The 18640-nt window shown below is 41.3% G+C and overlaps 1 protein-coding gene across 4 annotated transcripts in view; it reads right to left on the bottom strand.

The window, feature by feature from the left end:
- LOC119646374 (BMP-binding endothelial regulator protein) overlaps positions 1-18640 on the bottom strand; it is a 442299-nt gene that overhangs the window by 117358 nt on the left and 306301 nt on the right. For 2 of the 4 annotated variants that reach the window (XM_038046812.1, XM_038046813.1), the window contains exon 7: positions 13142-13177. In XM_038046812.1, coding sequence (XP_037902740.1) covers positions 13142-13177 — 36 coding nt within the window. Of the gene's footprint in view, positions 1-11411; positions 13178-18640 lie in introns of those variants that run through there. The other 2 variants (XM_038046810.1, XM_038046811.1) reach the window with 1 other exon arrangement.

The following is an 18640-nucleotide window of genomic DNA, read 5'->3' as shown; positions in this document are numbered from 1 at the left end:
TTGACACTGTCTGAATTCGAGCAAATGCTTGATAATCTTGTTCTCGACGCGAAAGGACGAAGTCCAAAGGTGATTGCTGGTGATTTCAATGCTTGGGCCCTAGAGTGGGGTAGTAGGGAATCAAATGCTAGGGGGCGCAGTTTATTAGAAGCTTTTGCGCAGATGGACATAGTTTTGGCTAACGAAGGTGCTGTAAACACCTTCCAGAAAGGGGGATCAGGCTCGGTTGTAGACCTGACCTTTGTCAGCCCTTCGCTGGCGCGTGGTATGTCCTGGTGCGTCAGCGAACGCTACACTCACAGCGATCACCAGGCGGTTTTCTTTGAGACATGTGTCGAACCTGAGGGCAATGAACTATCATGCCCGAAACCGAAAAAGATTTCAGGCTGGTCTGCAAAATCTTTGGATGAGCAGAGCTTCTTAGAGGTGTGGTTGGATCAACCTGATATAGCAGGCGCCTCTACGGAAAGAGCTGTCCATCTGGCTCAATGCATCGCCAAAGCATGTGACGCGTCCATGCCTAGGAGGTGCGCATTCCCCCGTAGAAGACCAAACTACTGGTGGAGTGATGAACTGACCGGCCTTCGATCAGCCTGCCACCGAGCCAGAAGAGCGGCTCAGAGGGCGGTAGGTAGAGTTGATCAAGGGCAGAAAGAGTGCGCCTACAAGGTAGCCCGTAAAACCCTCAAGCTCGCCATCCAGCGAAGCAAGAGGAAATGCTTTAGGGAGCTCTGCTCAGAAGCGGACGTAAATCCGTGGGGGAGAGCTTATGGAATCGTGATGGGACGATTTAGAGGCCGTTCGTCTCCGCAGATCACGTGCCCCGCCCTCTTGTTGAAAATCATCCAGGGGTTATTCCCCCAGCAAGAGGAGAACACCGACACATTCCAACCACCTTTGAATGTGACGGCGGTCCCGCCAGTCACCAGAGACGAGCTCCTGGAGATCTGCGCAAGAATAGGAGACAATAAAGCACCGGGTCTGGACGGAGTACCGAATAAGGCCCTTAAGCTTGCCGTGAAATCCTAGGCCGGACATGTTTGCTGAGTTGTTCGAAGCGTGCATGTCCGAGGGAATATTTCCAGCGGTATGGAAGCGGCAGAAGTTGGTGCTTCTGCCTAAGCCTGGTAAACCACCAGGTGAACCATCCTCATACCGACCCATATGTCTTTTGGACACGGTGGGGAAAATGCTAGAGCGGGTAATCTATAATAGATTACTCCCAGTAGTTGAGAGCCAAGGCGGCCTTTCAGATCGGCAGTATGGATTCCGTAAAGCCAGATCAACCATTGATGCCATCAAATTGGTTACTGGCTTGGCCGAAGATGCAATCCACGGAAAGGGTAGTACCAGCAAATATTGCGTGGTAGTAACCCTGGACGTGAAAAATGCATTCAATTCGGCCAATTGGAATCTAATTCGGAAATCCCTAGCGAATGTTGGTATTCCCGCCTATCCTCGCCGCAATTGTCGATAGTTATTTAACTGAAAGGAAGGCTCTGGTACGACACTGATGATGGACCGCAGGAGTACGTCGTTTCCGCGGGTGTCCCGCAGGGCTCCGTATTGAGCCCACTACTGTGGAACATCATGTACAACGATGTACTTAATCTTCCCCTTCCGGAGGAAGCGACAGTGGTGGGTTACGCTGACGACATTGCACTGGTTGTTGTCGCAAAGCATCTCGAAGATGCTGAGTTATACTCAAGCGAGGCAATCAGTGCTGTCAAATGCTGGTTGGAGAGCTCTGGTCTGACGCTTGCGGAGGAAAAAACGGAAGCGGTCCTCATCACGAAGCGCCAGAAGAGAAATTACGCCTGTGTTAGAGTCGGGAATCATATCATGACTTCCAAGCCGGCCATCAAATACTTTGCTTATAGCCAGGGTGGTGACCTCAATCATGCTCTATGCGACCCCAGTTTGGAGCGAGGCATTGCGGATGTCAGTTAACACTAGCAAACTGAATGCAGTCTACAGGAGGACAGCTCTGAGGATATGCTCTGCCTTCAGGACTGTCTCAGATGATGCAGCATTCGTCATCTCTGGAATGATGCCCATTGACATATTGGCAGATGAGATGGCGAATATATACCATGCGAAACCAACCTCTCCCTTACTGCAGACGAAGAAGGCTGAGAGGGAGAGATCCATAAATAGATGGCAAGAGCGGTGGGAACGCTCGGGAAAGGGTCGGTGGACTCACAGGCTCATTCCTGCCATCAAGGGGTGGTTGGAGAGACGACACGGTGAGGTTAATTATAATCTCACCCAATTTCTCACGGGACATGGAGGATATCTCCAATACCTTCAGAAGTTTAAATTGGAGACCTCACCCGACTGTCCAAATTGCGATGGAGTCCCAGAGGACCCAGAGCATGTATTCTTCCACTGTCCGAGATTTGTGGAAGAAAGGAGGAACCTAGAGGAGACTCTAAGAGAGGTGCTGGTACCAGAAAATCTGGTGCCGAAAATGCTAGCACATCAAGAGAATTGGGATGCGGTCAACTCCATGATCGCATCAATTCAAGATAAATTGCGAAAGGCAGAGGAAAGAAGAAAAACGCGGTCACGTGCGCCGCGTATAGAAGAAATGGGATTAAGCTAGAGTGAGCTGACTCCGCCCCGTGATGTAATACCTGATAGTGGTTCCGCGGGGCAGGGAGGGAGTCGGGGGTGGTTTTAGTGGGTAAAAATCCCACACGCTGGTGTGTCCAGACCAGTGTCTTTTGAAGATTTCCACCTTCTAAAAGAGCCAGAATTGAAACCAGAGAGCAACAATCGGCCTTACAATACTTTTTTGAAGAAACGGTGGGTGCTCTCTATGGACCAGGTATAGCAGATTAATGGGGAATTAAAATTTTACTGTTGATAATCACATTTAAATTTTCAAATGCGTTTTTCTCGAAACTGCATCTTGAAAATCGGCTGCCACCATAGCTCAAAATCTATCAAACCAAATTCTTTGAAATTTTCACGACTTCTTTAATACATATTTCTACGGTCCGGAAACTAGGATAATTGCAATCGGACGGGTCGTTTTTTTTATTCATAAAAAAAGCCGTAAAAAAACACTAAAATCCAAAAAATTAAGTTTAAAAGCCCACCAAAAATTTATCTTTTAATATTTTCTAATTATCCTAGTTCGCGGACCGTGGAATATTGTCCACATTAAAATGCTGTTTAGTTTTTTTTCCTCAGATGAATACAGCGCCCTCCAGCGTGGCAGCAGAAAAACACCTTTTTTTGGACATGGGTGCATAAATTGACACGTATTCCGAAAACTAGTTACGATATCAAACTGAAAATCACATCACATTATACTAGAGACAACAATAAATATATGGTGAAAAAAGCACGTTTCTATCTTTATCCAGCCCTCCAAAATAATTTTTCAAATAAAGGCAAAAAAACGGGCTTCACACGAGATGACCCCCTTAAAATTGTGGACTAAATACTAGTAATTTATACTTATTTTATATTTAAAGTAAGAAAACTGTAAATATGCAGGCGAAAGCTTGCAGCAACATTACGATAACCTAGTAATGGAAAAATTGACTGGAGGAAATTACTTTGAACTGAGGAATGACCCGCTACCAGGATCCATAAAACGATTAGAACAGGCCCTAAAAGAATGCCCTCTAATGGTTGATAACCCAGCCCGGATGCGTATCCCAAACCCCTCTTTACCCAGAATTAGATGCCAACCAAAAATACATAAATCAGGCAATGAGATGAGGGAGATTATTGCAGATTCTAACTCCCCTACTTACAACATTGCGAAATGGTTGGTTGAGGAATGCCAAAAATTGGGATCTATCAACGGAAACCACTCTGTCAAAAATTCGAAAGAATTGATTGAAAGATTAAGTGTAGTGGGGGCTTGGCGGATAATGAACGCCTAGTGTCATTTGATGTCAAAGCTCTATTTCCCAGTACGCCTGTAAAAAAGGCAACAACAAAATTTTAAGGGTGGCTACTACGTTTTCATTCGACACCAAAATGGAAGAGAAAGGCTAATCAATATGCAACCTCTTCTCGTTTCAGGATAGATAAATTACCCATTAAATATTTATTCTTTTGCAGGACCTAGATATAAGTATTTTAAAATTCTAATTTAGCCATAAATTTAATAGTATAGTATATAGTATAGGTTTAGACTAGTATAAATACAACTAATAAGCCTACTGATGAGCAGACTTATTATCACTGATGAAGGGAATAAGTGGTTCCCGAAATATCGGAATAAATATCTACACCAACGAAAAAGGAACAACAAGTTCTTTTATTATTTCAGATAATTAATTGTTGGAAACACCGCATAATTACACACAAAAAAGTGATGTTATCATTTCAATCTTTTTATACAGTCGCTGTAGCAAATTTTTTTCCCAAATAGGTAGTTCTGAGGTGTTTTTCGGTAAAATACGTTATCCAAAATATCTTTTTCAATTTGTTTTCGGTTTATTGGTATTAAAGGGCAAAAGCAGCATCAATTTAATCAATATTGGCAGATCAGTTGATGAAATAAGTATGTAATAACCCGATGGTTTTGAGAGAAATGCAGAAAATTGATATGGTTACTTATAAAATGGAATTAATTGTAAACTTGTGCTTACAAACACCAAAAATGTTGCCATATTTCACGAAATTAGGTGCAATTGAAACTACCGCTCCTGTATATTGTGATTACAGTCTACAATTATAGTACAACATTATTCATTAACGAATTTGATAGTCGTTTGCATTTGTGCCCAGCAGTTAGAGCGCTAGGCTATCGTACGGAACGTCGCCGTTCGAATCTCACTGGGGGCAGTGTGATTTATATCGCAACTTAACGTCGGATACCAATCGACTCAGTTGTTAATGAGTACCTGAGTCAAATCAGGGTAATAATCTCGGGCGAGCGTAATGCTGACAACGTTGCCTCCTACAGGGTAAAGTGCTTTCACACACTTCAAGGCCCAGATCCAATTGGATTATTCCGCCAACGATTATTATTATTTTCCGAGTTGTCACAATTTCGGCAGATGCCGAATTTTATCTAATACTAACAGGAAGTGCCAAGCAATTAGGCTTAGACGATCCTACCTACGAGTACTATCAAGTACTGCTTGCGGCTCATATCGATAAACCGGACATGTTCCTGTAATCAGCCAGTCAGTGCAGCCAGAACTGAGATGGCCCAACGTCTCTAACGCCGAACCACATATTCTGCACTGGTCGTTCTCCACCCGTTTTTTATTATGATCTTTTTATAAGCCCGAATGGCGAGCACGCCGTCCTGAATGGCACACATGATTCCCCCCGTCTCACCAAAGAACTCCCCAGCACACAGCCACCAGTTCGACAAATGGCTGCCAAAGTCAATTCACTTGTTTACCGTGCATTGCCTTCGGCTTCCATTCATCAATCTGCTCTTGGTCCGACTTCACCCCTTCAATCCTGAAGTCGAGTCTAATATTATTATAAGTTGGTACGGTGAAAGTGTACTGCTTGGAAAACAGGTAGGTGGCTGTGTGGTGGATGGCCCATTTGTAGTAATAGAGCCAATCATTTAAGCGTTTTCTTATTCTGTATACTTGCCTCTATGGTCCGCACTACGATTATAATTTTACTTACTAAATGGCGAAATTGCAAAGTAAAATATTAAAAAGTTGGGCCTCTTTTTCATTGAAAGTCCAGAATAAAAATTAGAAATTATTAACGAAAATACAGTTTGCCAAGAAAGTGTTTTGATAAAACAAAAAGAGTGTGATTTATATCTTTCTATAAAAAAAGAAAAAAAGTATACGGATTTCTTTTAATTTTCTTTTTTGTCAACAAATAAAGTATATTTAAGCAAATAGTAACAAAAAGTAAGTATTACAAGGAATTATTTCCTTATTAGGTGTAAAAATAACAAATCAAAATATCTTCACAAATTTGCTTCTCAAGAAAATGTTTTTATATTTAATATTTTAAAAGTAAAAGTACAAAAGCACAGTTAATTTGAAAAGAATAGTATCTTGTATTTCCTCTTTGATATTGTAACCCCTTGGAATTTCATGATATTCCTCCATAATTAAGGTTTTTATTTAAACACTGTTATTTGGATACCTTTTGATGACTTCAAATAAACATACATCTTCATAGAATATGACACCATCCCAGAATTCATTTGATGCAGGAATGTCCATGGGTCCAATCGATAGTCCTCTTTTAATATGTAGTACTTCTTTTAACAGTGCATAATGAAAGACGTGCAAATGCACCTTTTTTTTCGAGCAAATCACAATAGATATTGGTAATTTTTTAAGGATTTGTCGTATTGGTTCGTCTGAAATATCAACACTACACATCTTTTCAAATTCGCGGGCAAGATTCCCTGTTGAAATTCCACTTTATTTAAAAAAAAAATCGTTCCACTATTTTTGACAACTTCCGTGAAGGCTTTGCCTCCAATTTAACCACATTTTTCGGGCCATTTAAAATATTATACCCTATTGGATAGTTGCAAAACACATCTAGAACAGTTCTTGAACACTCCTTCCTATCCACTGGCTACAATAAACCTACTTTGCCTCATCAAATGAAATTCTTTGTCGGGCATTTTGCACTTACAAAATAAAAATAAATATATAAATAATTGCCATTTACCCCTTAGTGGGGTATAGCGCGTCAACCATACCTATGCGCCATAATTCACGGTTACCTGAAATGCCCATCAACTTCCTTCACGATTTCCTGAGACACATGGACTCCTCTACTGTCCTGCGCCAAGCGCCCTTGGAACGACCCACTCTTCGGCCATCTTAGCAGTGAAGATTCCACTGCATGGCGTAGCCCGCAATGGAATTGCCGCCCCTCTTTAAAGTTTGACCTATCCCACTGGTGCTTCCATCATACATTTACAGTGCCAGGCCTGTACGCCGACCAAGTTTTCCGTTTGAGATACTGTCAGGTCAACGAAATCCGATGATACGACGCAGACAAATGTTCAAGAAGGGTTAAAGCTTTTGAGTAACAGTGTGCTACTCCCGAATAGCAACGCAGAAAGAAAACTACCACAGAACAGTCTCAACTTGATTTTGGCGTTGAGATAACTGCATTTCCAGATTTGAGACAAGGCAGCGAAAGCGGATCTAGCGCTGTTAATGCGTCGGGCAACATCCAGGTCGGTAACACCGTCACCAGAAACTACACTTCCTAGGTATACAAACTGATCAACGCTTTCAATGGTCTGCCCATTAGTGCAGATAGGGAGAGTGCGATGACCAACCAGACTGAGAACCTTGATATTGTTGATGTTTATCTTCAGTCTAACTTTACTTCTCTATCTTTCCATCCAGAATCATTTGGCCATGATCCATGACCCAGTGAGAAAGAAAAAAATGTTATCAGCATAGTCGAGGTGTTTGAGGAAAGATGTCATGTCCACGTCTCACAGGATGCAACCCTGGCGGATTCCACTTTCGACCTCAAAATCTTCCGAGATATTACCGCGGTCTATTTGCGTCATCAGGTGTCCTTCTGATAATAGTTATTAGTTTCTCCGGAATGCGCCTCCTGCGTAGAGTACTTCAAATACACTCCCTGTTTACGCTGTCGAACGCTTCCTCAAATCGATGAAGAGCAGGCCACGAACACCTATACTCCGCGTTCTGTTCCAAAATGATCCATATGTTGATGTGGTCCAGATCCGTGTTAATGTGGTCAATATGCATGCGCGGAGCGGAAATTAGCCTGCTCTCTGTCGATCAAGCTTTTGAGATGTTGTTTAATGCAATCGAGCACTACTATAGCTATTATCTTTGCAAAGCATAACCGTGGCGTACGAATGCAAATTATTTCTCTTCTTCTACTACATTCTACTTTTTAAATGCGTTTTTCTCGAAACTGCATATTGAAAATCGACTGCCACCATAGCCCAAAATCTATCAAACGAAATTCTGTGAAATTTTCACGACTTATTCAGAACATATTTCTACTGCCCGCAAACTAGGATAATTGCGATTCATTCAGTAGTTTTTTTTTATTCATTGAAGAAGCCGTGAAAAAACACCAAAATTCATAAAAAAGGTTTAACACGGCACCAAAAATTTAATTTTTAATATTTTTAATAATCCTAGTTTGCGGACTGTAGTTAAGTCTGTATGTTAAAATGCCGTTTCCTTTTTTCTTTAAGATGATCGCAGCGCCATCTAGCGCCATCTGCTCAATATTTCAATAACGAACTATGCGATCGGGTTAGGAAAATTATTATGAACGCTCAAGATATTAATAAATCTATGGTGCAAAATTCGTATTTGTATCTTTATCCAGTTCTTCACAAAAAATGTCTGAAAAAAACTAAACAAGTCGGGAAACCGGAAGCTAGACGCTTCAGGTATGAAAGGTTTTGTGTATTTCTTTTATAAAGAGATTTGGGCGTGCATTTGTCCCATTATGAAAAAAGCCACTTTCAAAGTGATATTGACATTCATAGTCTTGAATTTGCAGAGGAGCGCAGATTTGACCTAGTATAACTTTGTTAGCAATAGTCCGATTTTCACCAAATTTAGCAGGATCATGATCCATACTGTAGCCTACATTGCTAGGGTGAACTTAAGGGGGGTTTCCTGTCAATTACTAAAAATTATAGTAATATACTATTATTAACTTTATTTGAACAGGTATCGATATGGAGGGTATTTCGGAGCCTAGGCACCATATAGTGGCAGCCCCCTGATTTTTTCCAGATTTTTCGGCTGAGTAGTTCCTGAGAATGGGTTCGTTAAAAAAATGACCACTTTCAACCCCCCGCACTCCCCACCTTTTCAGCAAAAGTCAAAACTAATACCGGTTTCGAAAAGTATTAACCGAGACCTTTAATTTGATACCCCACATGACTATATTTGATGAAAAAAAAATTTACACCCCCCTTTTGCATGTATGAGGACCCCCCCCCCTTAAATTCGTCGTAAGAGGATGTAACTCACTATATGCGTGAGCGTTCACAGTTCCCACCTTTCTACCAAATTTGGTGGCAATCGCTATAACCGTCTCCGAGAAAAATGCGTGTGACAGACAGACAGACAGACAGTAAACCGATTTTAATAAGGTTTTGTTTTACAAACAAAACCTTAGAAAACAACGCTTTCACACGGAAGGACCCCCTTAAGATCTGTGGTGAAGTGCTCATCCCACCTCTTCACAGGACTATCGGAAGATTTGCGGCCACATGCAAGATTCTTTCTATAGGAGCTGTATTCGCTATTATAGGGGGATTTGTCCACTGATACCCTTTATTTACAGAACTAACTTGAAATTTTCGTGATGCGGTATACACTACTTCCCTAACCAGCGCAACAAACTACACTGAACTTCTCGGGATTTCGCTCGGTATCGGAGTTCGAGCGTCATCCCTCACAATGGTCAATAGAGTTTTCAACCTCTTCCATTCATCGATCCCCTCTGGCAATTCCGCAGTCAACCAGATCTTATGATGCCTCTTGGTCACGACGACCTATGTAGCACCCGAGAAAAGAACAGTTTTAATGGCGCCCCAATGCTCATTGATATTCTCGGCCGGTATACTCAGTACATCTGCGTCCAATTAGCAAGATAGATTACCTATTGTCAAACGACAGTTGGATCATACGAGCAGTCGATGTTGAACTTGGGGGTAACACCTTCCCAAACCCGCGAGAAGTGGCGGACGTAATACGCAAGCGAACGTAAGCGACCATCAGATAATGATCCCTTTGGAGACCGATGTCAGCTCCTTTCTTGTTACGGACATCCAACAGGCAACTCCTAAATCTATTGCTGTTCGGCAAGTGGTCGATCTGATTGCTCGTGCGGTGTCGGTCAATTAAAACCCAACTGACATTATGGCAGACTATGTACTCGAACAATGTGCCACAAATTTCCCACCATTACGGTTACAATCGCCAAGACCGTGTTTCCTTATTACCTGTCCGAGCAAGGTGTTGTCAGAGCCCAGCTTGACATTCAGATCACCCATCACGACCACAATATCACCTTTAGAAAGTCTCTTCTGAACTGTGCGCAGCCATGTTGTATTTTGCGAATTATAACAGGCAGGAAACCGGAGGCTCAGCGCTTCAGGTATGAAAGGTTTTGTTTGTTTCTTATGTAAGTATATTTGAGTGCAGAACTATATCATTTGTATATGAACAGTAATATATATGTGTATTTAGCATGTCCCACTACGCACTTTAGTGTGTTATTGATATTTAGTATTTTGCAGTACATGGAAAAAAAACTTTCAGCTACTGTAAATTTATCAACAATAACACGATTTTGATCAACTTTGGCGATATCATGGCTGATACTATACTCTATATTACTGCATTTTCATAAGTCGAGGATAAACCTAAACCAGCAATATACCATTATTAACTTAGTTTGAGTAGATATCGATATAAAATAGCTCAATGATTTGTTTCAGATTTTTCAGTTAAGTAGTTTCTCAGAATGGATCAGTTAAAGAAATCATCTCTTTTGAGCCCCGGTACTACCCGCCGCAACAATGTCAAAACCAATATTGGTATCGAAAAGTACTAATTTTCATTTGATACCCAACATGGCTATATTCGGTGGAAAAAATATTCACCCCCACCGGAGGAGGTGAAACTACCTAGCCAAGCTTGAATTTTTACAGAACAAAAGAAATTGCGTCCGCTGGGCGGGGCTTTTTAGTCAAGATCGCAGTTGCGTTCTGCATATCTTCATTGGTGTTGGTTCCCATTCATTTAATGGTGTTAATGCACGTGGTTGCATTAGGCATAGAAATTTTCCATTTTGGTGTCAAAATCAATACAGAAGGCGGCAATCCGAATAATATCGCAGTGTCCCTTTATCAATTTCTTTTTGTATTTATGTATGAGTGTATTCACAAAAGTGCTATAGAGAAACGGCACACAATTCATTAATACGCAGAACGCACTGCGATCTTGTTTGGACCTCAAACCGGATGATTATTTTTCTGTCCGGCTTTTTCTACTAGTTGCACCTTGCTCCGTATTGTAATTTTTTCCTAAAGGCGAATTTTAAGAAGTCACCAAAATGCAAAAACCTGCAATGTACATTTGCGTAATTTTGGCATAGTAATGTTTGTTAATTCTGAACATTATAGATATGCATAGATGAGTTAACTCCCACAGACCTAAGCAACGGTGGCTTGATACGCTGGATGGGGATTTGAAAGCCTCGAGATTGCACCCAGATCAGGCATCCGATAGAGCCAAATGGCGAAGCCGATCACGACGAGCCGACCCCGCTTGTGAACGGGACAAAGGCTGAAGAAAAAGAAGAAGATGGGTTAACTCCCTAAACAGCAGATAACATGAACATGATAAGGTTTTTGGAAACGTCGTTCGTCTAATTATTTACAACTTTAAAACTGTTGCGTAAAATATTTGCTCGCCTTCACTATATCATTCATCCGCAAAGGAGAATCATGTCCACATATATTTTATTAAATATTTAAATAGATAATACATTCTTGTAGGTTAAACGTTTTGTTAATGTGAAACTTATTTAAACTGAAAATTGTAACATACATAAAATGATGTGATAACATCACATACAGAGCTAACGAGGAATATTAATTTTCTGGCATTGAAATTTCACTTTCTTGAAATATCAAGTTAATTCCTTGGAAATAAAATTCCATTCAAATGATTTCCACTCTAACAAGTTTAACTCACCTCACTTTTTGGTATTTAAAGAATGATATGCTATATTCAATAAAAAAAATCTACACTATTATTACAAAAAAGGTATAACTTACTAAAGATATCAATTAAATTAATTTACATAAAGCCTATTCGTTACTGAAGTGGCGGCGGTGTTCGTTCCTGGTGTTTCGGTATGAGTAAAGCTTTTGGTACGTGTCTAGTGAAGAAATCCGGGCGCCTTTGTTTTTTTCGAAGACGCTCTGATTGCTGCTTCTCCTCTGTTTTATGTAATGTTTTTTTCATAGTTGCTGAATGATCCTGGTTTTTGTTATGAGTTGGTTCAAACTGACAATTAGTTATTCGTCGCCAGTTGGGAACACTTACTCCTAGCCTGCCGCATTCATGAGCGTAGGCAGCGAAGCTTTCGCAATAGCACGTCTGCGATGCACAATCACACATATCTTGTTTGCAAGCTTCGTAATAATTGTGAGGATTTATGTGGCTGTCACAACCTCCGAAAGTGGTTGATTCTAGGAGTGGTGAACATAATGACAGTTGCGAATGAATTTTGCATGTTTGAGGCCTGATTAGACGTCTTTTGTTGCATGTTTTTTGCCCGCCCACTTTCCACGAATTGGCAAATTTCCAAATCTTTGCGTCAGAACAATTTATTCCTTCACGTGATGTAAGATCATCTCTTGATATTCCATTGAAATTTCCACATAAGCCGCAAAGTTTATTTTTATAAGTCGGCGGTACTTGGATCTGCAAGAAACTTCTTCCATCCCACTCGATTTGTAAGCCTATCTCTGTCGTAAGGAAAATGGCTTCAGCTGATTGGTCAATTTTTAAAATCGACTTCAAATTAAACGGTACAGAAACTCTACTTCCATTCACTTTCACCCGAAACTTTTGTCCCAAATTAACTCGGATTCCCCGAATTTTCAATGTAACTGTCCTTGTTCGTGTTGTTGAATTTTTAAGTCGGCCATCGTTTGTAACTCGTATAGCGAAAGTATGATCGTGGCAATCAGCTGCAAGTTGATATTTACATGATCCTTGAAAACTAAAATGCTTTCCGTCAAAAGTTTTGTAATGCGGATCTCCGAAAACTGTACATATTCCTGCGCTCTCTACACATCTGGTACAACACTGACCTTCGGGGGTAATTGATATTTCATTTGGACGGCACTTTACTTTAGGACACTTCGTTTGGGCGCACCTAATTTCACCACTATGACATTTACATGACCTGCAGGGTCCCAAAATCCATGTTTCCTCGTTTTGAAAAGTTTGATTGTGATATGTGCATGTTGATCGTACTTCTGCAACTGGGGGACAATGTGGACAACAATCACCTGGATTTACTTTTTGATATTCTGGAGAGCATTCTAAGACCGGGCAAGTGTTTCTGTGGCATATTGAAGTACCATTTACACATTCACAAGATGTACAGCGATCAGCCGCGAAATGCTTACCATTTGAATGAAATCCTTTGCCTAAGATGCATTTTCCTGTAACGATATAAATAATATTTTAATCACTGCTCCGCTTCTTTAAATTACATAACATAACTTAATATAAACCATGCGAGGAAATAATTGTATAATACAATCGTAAACGGCTTCTTACTAACTTAAAAGGAATGGATATTAACTTCTAAATCTGCCACATTTATTAACTCCGCCATGCTATTAACATAGTATGCTGGTCCCAAGCCCAGGTAAAGGAGGAGGGTTTGAGGCAACGTACTCTGTACTATCCTCAGTAAAAACAAAAATAAAATGCTGAGATCAGGGAAAGAGATAAATAGAGTATAGTTGGAGTTATTCTACTATGCTAAATCCTACCTGATCTCTCTTGGTGACAGGCCCCGCGACAGGTCGACCAAGAAAATGCATACAATGTCGTTACAAACATGATGATCGGATTAAGTCAGCCTCGGAGAAATGCTAGGGCGTCCACCTCAGTCGACGCGACAGGACGGGCCCCGGTCCTGTCGAGAAATGGGCAAGGGTTCTTGACGCATGGACGGCGTCAGGATGTAAGCAAGTTAGTCCGCACACAACGAACAAAACAAATACGTGTCTGCACGCTAAATGTTGGTACCCTAACTGGAAAGACCGAGGAACTCGCAAGAGCCCTTCGGAAAAGGTGCATTGACATCTGCGCTCTGCAAGAAACCCGATGGTCTGGTTCCAAAAGCTGCGACATTGAACGCGAACGCGGTAAAAATGGCTACAAACTTCTCTATTTTGGTAACCCACACACTCAATATGGTGTTGGCATTGCCATCTCAGAGGGTTTCCGTGATGCCATTAAAGAAGTCGAACGATTTGATGATCGGCTGATGAAGCTCACCATTATATCAGCTGATCGCACTATTCACTTCTTCACCGCGTATGCACCACAGACAGGCCGACCTGATGCCGAGAAAGATGCCTTCTGGCAACTTCTCGATGAAAAGACTCGTCACGTGCCTGCTGACGATTACATAATCATTGCCGGCGACCTTAATGGTCATGTGGATGAAAAGGCAGACGGTAGCAGGTGCCATGGGGGAAAGGGGTTCGGAGCGCGCAATGAAGATGGCGAGCGTATAATCGATTTTGCGGACACCCATGACCTTGTACTTATGAATACATGGTTCATCAAACGATTGTCTCATCTTCGCACATTTTATAGTGGGAACAATAAAATGCAAATCGACTATATTCTCATAAGACGCCAACATTTTACCACTGTCACTGATTGCAAAGTCGTTCCCTATGAGACCATCGCACCTCAGCATCGGCCGTTGATTGCTGTCTTGCGAATTAAGCCACCGATAAAACGGCGTGAGGAACGCACCGGCCCGCCGCGCATTAAATGGTGGCGATTTGGTGAGAAGAAAGAAGAAACGGTCTCACTCATACGATTGCCAACCATTACGAATGTGGAAGAATCATGGAACCAAATGAAAGACACGATCCACAAAGCGGCCTCTGCAACCCTCGGGGTCACCAAGCCGGGTAAGCGGTACATCAACCGAGATACTTGGCTTTGGAATGATGATGTTGAAATGAAGGTCCGTGAAAAGAAACGCCTCTACCACAAATTTCTCGACGATAAAACGCCTGCTAATTGGCAAATTTATAAGAATGCCAACCGGGAAGCAAAGAAAGCGATCGCTGTCACCCGAGCGAACCATTTCAAAAATCTTTACGATAAACTGGACACTCGGGATGGCGAGAGAGATCTGTATCGACTTGCTAAAAGCCGTGATGAACGCACACAGGATATCGAACACTTCTGTTGTGTTAATGACAAGAACGGTACTTTGCTTACCAACCGTCGAGCCGCAACGGATAGATGGCGAGAATACTGCGAGCACATTTCAACTGAAGAATTTGCTCATCCTCCACTTCCACAATCATTGCCGACATTTGGAGCAGTTCCACCAGTCAGCGCAACTGAAGTCGAGGAGGCAATAAAACAAATGAAATCGGGGAAAGCAACAGGACCCGATGACATCGCATCAGAGCTCTGGAAAGCGAAGAGCTGGGACCCAACGCTGTGGCTCAGTGAATTCTTTAACCGGGTTATTCAGGAAGGAAGAACACCATCTGACTGGCAAGAAAGTACCACTGTTCCAATATGGAAAAAGAAAGGTTGCCCGGCAGAATGTTCAAATTACCGTCCGATCCGGTTACTTTCCCATACCATGAAGATTTTTGAACGCATTCTTGACAACCGTATGCGCGAAATCGTTGAAATAACCGTGAATCAAGCCGGATTTGTCAAGAACTGCGGAACTACTGACGCAATACACGCTGCGCGGTTACTCATGGAGAAACACCGTGAGAAGCATCGCCCTCTTTACATTGCCTTTCTGTATCTAGAGAAAGTGTTTGACCGTGTACCACACGAACTCATTTGGTATGCTTTACGACAACACTTCGTGCCAGAAGAACTCGTGCGCTGGGTTCAATTGCTCTACCACGATCTGAAAAGTAAAGTTCGAAGTACGGCGGGTGTATCAAAACCGCTTCGTGTCTCTGTTGGAGTTCATCAAGGAAGTGCCCTCTCACCACTCCTCTTTGTCCTTGTTATGGACACCGTCACACGGGATATCCAACGTCCAGCGCCCTACATACTGCTTTATGCAGATGATGTTTTCCTAGCATCTGATAGCAAAAATGATCTCGAGCAACTTGTTCAAAAATGGAATGATCGCCTCATACAACACGGTCTCAGATTGAATTTAAACAAAACTGAATTTTTGACGACCGATCCCCATGAAACAGGCACAATCACTGTCAGCGGCAGTGATCTGCCCAGAACTGATCGATTTAAATACCTCGGGTCTTCGCTCCAAACGATGCCCTTTGAAAGCATACATTAAATTTCCGAATATGTTGTAAAAAAATATTTGGATTCTTAAGTAGCTCGAGGGTTATGAGTCTATTGATACGATACAGCAGCAAGCGTGTCCAACACTGAAGAATTGTTCCATAAATTTACTATGAAAGTATTCATACGATCCAGTAGCCATGCTGAAAAGTGTCCCAGCAAGCCATTCCATTGGAAACGAAGGAGCATAGACAAGCGCATGAGTTTTCTAGGAATTGTTCCGTCGGAGGCCAGTATATATCAAAATGTAACTCTCAAGAATGCAGCACAATTTTCGCAAATATAAAGTGGTTTCATGTGTAGACTGCAACGCGAACTTATATTTGATGTATAATTTCGCGAAGATAGTAGTGTTATTCCAAATTCGTTCAAAGTACCCCAAAAATGCGCGGAACGGCGTATATGCGCAATAATTTGTCTGACATGCTTCATACTGAATCCGGAATGCTTTATGGAACAATTTTTCTGTGTCTGACACGTGTAACTCTGGAAACGCTAGCTCCTGCATCCTGTGAATACTTTCGTCTGTGCTCTACTTCCTGGATCGTTTTGCGAGTGGAAGACCACATATCAGGCTTTTCTTATTGAAACTTCAAAGCGTGATAGTATAAGCACAATATAGCCGTTATATCAATGAGGATATTTCGATGCATTTTGTGATCATTGTAATTGAATGCTACTTTATTAGGATCGGTTCTTAATTTTGATCGAGCCTGTCATAAGTGTTCAACTTCACGTCGTGCGCTTTGCTCTTTGCGAATTGCAGCAGCTTTGAAAATAGATGCTTTTGCTCGACCATTTTTAATTCGTACACCATGTCGTTGAGATATTCCGGTAGGCCTTGAACTGGCAGGTCAAACTTGCAACTTGCAAGTTACCAAATCTCATCCGGTCATATTTTAGCATGGGCCTTCTTCTTCTCATGTCTCTGCAGTTCTTGATGTAGACGCTCTGATTAGTTCTGTTTCCAATGGGTAGTCTCATTCTTCAGATATTTTAGCAGCTCTACTGGTTGGCGATTGCTGTGCATATCTGGCTGATCTTCTAATGTTTGATTTTTTGTTTGGCATTTTCAATAGTGTCCAGAATTTAAGGGGGTCATCCCGTGTAAAGGCCGTTTTTTTTCGCTTTTTTAGAAATTTTTTGTGAAGAACTGGATGAAGATACAAATACACCATATATTTATTAATATCTTGAGCATGCGTAATAGTTTTTCCAGCCCGATAGCATAGTTTGTTATTGAAATACAGAGCAATTTATACACCCATCTCCAAAAAAGGGTTTTTTTCTGCTGCCACGCTAAAGGGCGCTGTAATCATCTTAAAGGAAAAAGTAAACGGTATTTTAGCGTGCAGACTTAACTACAGTCTGCAAAGTAGGATTATTAAAAAATATTAAAAACTCAATTGTTGGTGCCTTGTTTAAGGCTTCTTTAATGAATAAAAAGAAAAACTACTGAATGAATCGCAATGATCCTAGTTTGCGGACCATAGAAATGTGTTCTGAATATTCTTATTCATGAAAATTTCAAAGAATTTCGTTTGATAGATTTTGGACTATGGTGGCAGCAGATTTTCAACATGCAGTTTCGAGAAAAACGCATTTAAAAAGTTGAATGTAATTTTTACCCATAAAACCTTAATTGATCATTAATCTGCAATACCTAGTCCATAAACGTTAAGTTTCATCAAGAAACACATGTACAGCCTTAGCTTCAATTCTTGTCCTTTTAGCGAAATCATTCAAACGTCATTCGCATCGATAAATACGCGCTTTATTACGACGATCGACATAAATCTGACATGTGACTTTTTACGTGTTTAACACTATAATTTCCGAACGACTTCGAATATCAAAAACTCACTTTTCCCATATATTCTACACTATATCTAGATAGAATTGATGCCAAAAAATGACCCCCTTAAGTTTTTACTAATCACAGTCATTATTCGTTCTGACAACTGATGATTATTTGTTCTGAAACATGCATAAGTTGATCCATTGCAGCGTCACCTAAGGGCAAGTTACAACGAGAAAAATATTTCCCTTTAAAAAACCCATGTATCTAGTAGTTTTCATGGTGATCGGGTGTTAAGAAAAATAAAGAAAATATGAATGCTAAAAAATGTAGCAATTGTGGTGGACCACAAACGGCTACCTACAGAGATTGTCCCGTCTATGCGTCTAAGCAAAAATCGTAACTGAAACAACGAATTCAACGGACCGAAACAAATACCAACCCCGTCGCCACATCTGTGATTGAAAGCTCTAAAAACATACCTCAATAAGCTATACCAGCGCTTTGAACCCCGCACCTCAAAGCCAAGAAAATATAAGCGCCCCAACCTACAATTTGGAAGAGCTTCTCCTTACACTGACTCAAATGGTGAACCAATTTATGGTCTCGATGCAAATCATGATGGTTAATCAGACTTAGATCTTAGAAAAAGTTACCTACGAGGTTCATCGCCTACTGCCTGTGGGAAGCTACAAGAAAATTGAAGAGACCGGCTCAATCGGAATCGCTTCTGAGATCAGTAGACAGCAGCTGGATAAGAAGCGATGCCGAAAAGGGGGCAGCATTT

Source organism: Hermetia illucens, chromosome 1, assembly GCF_905115235.1.
Source record: "Hermetia illucens chromosome 1, iHerIll2.2.curated.20191125, whole genome shotgun sequence".
NCBI lineage: Eukaryota > Metazoa > Arthropoda > Insecta > Diptera > Stratiomyidae > Hermetia > Hermetia illucens.
The sequence above is the reverse complement of the archived record's forward strand: the minus strand, read 5'-3'. Positions and strand labels throughout refer to the sequence as shown.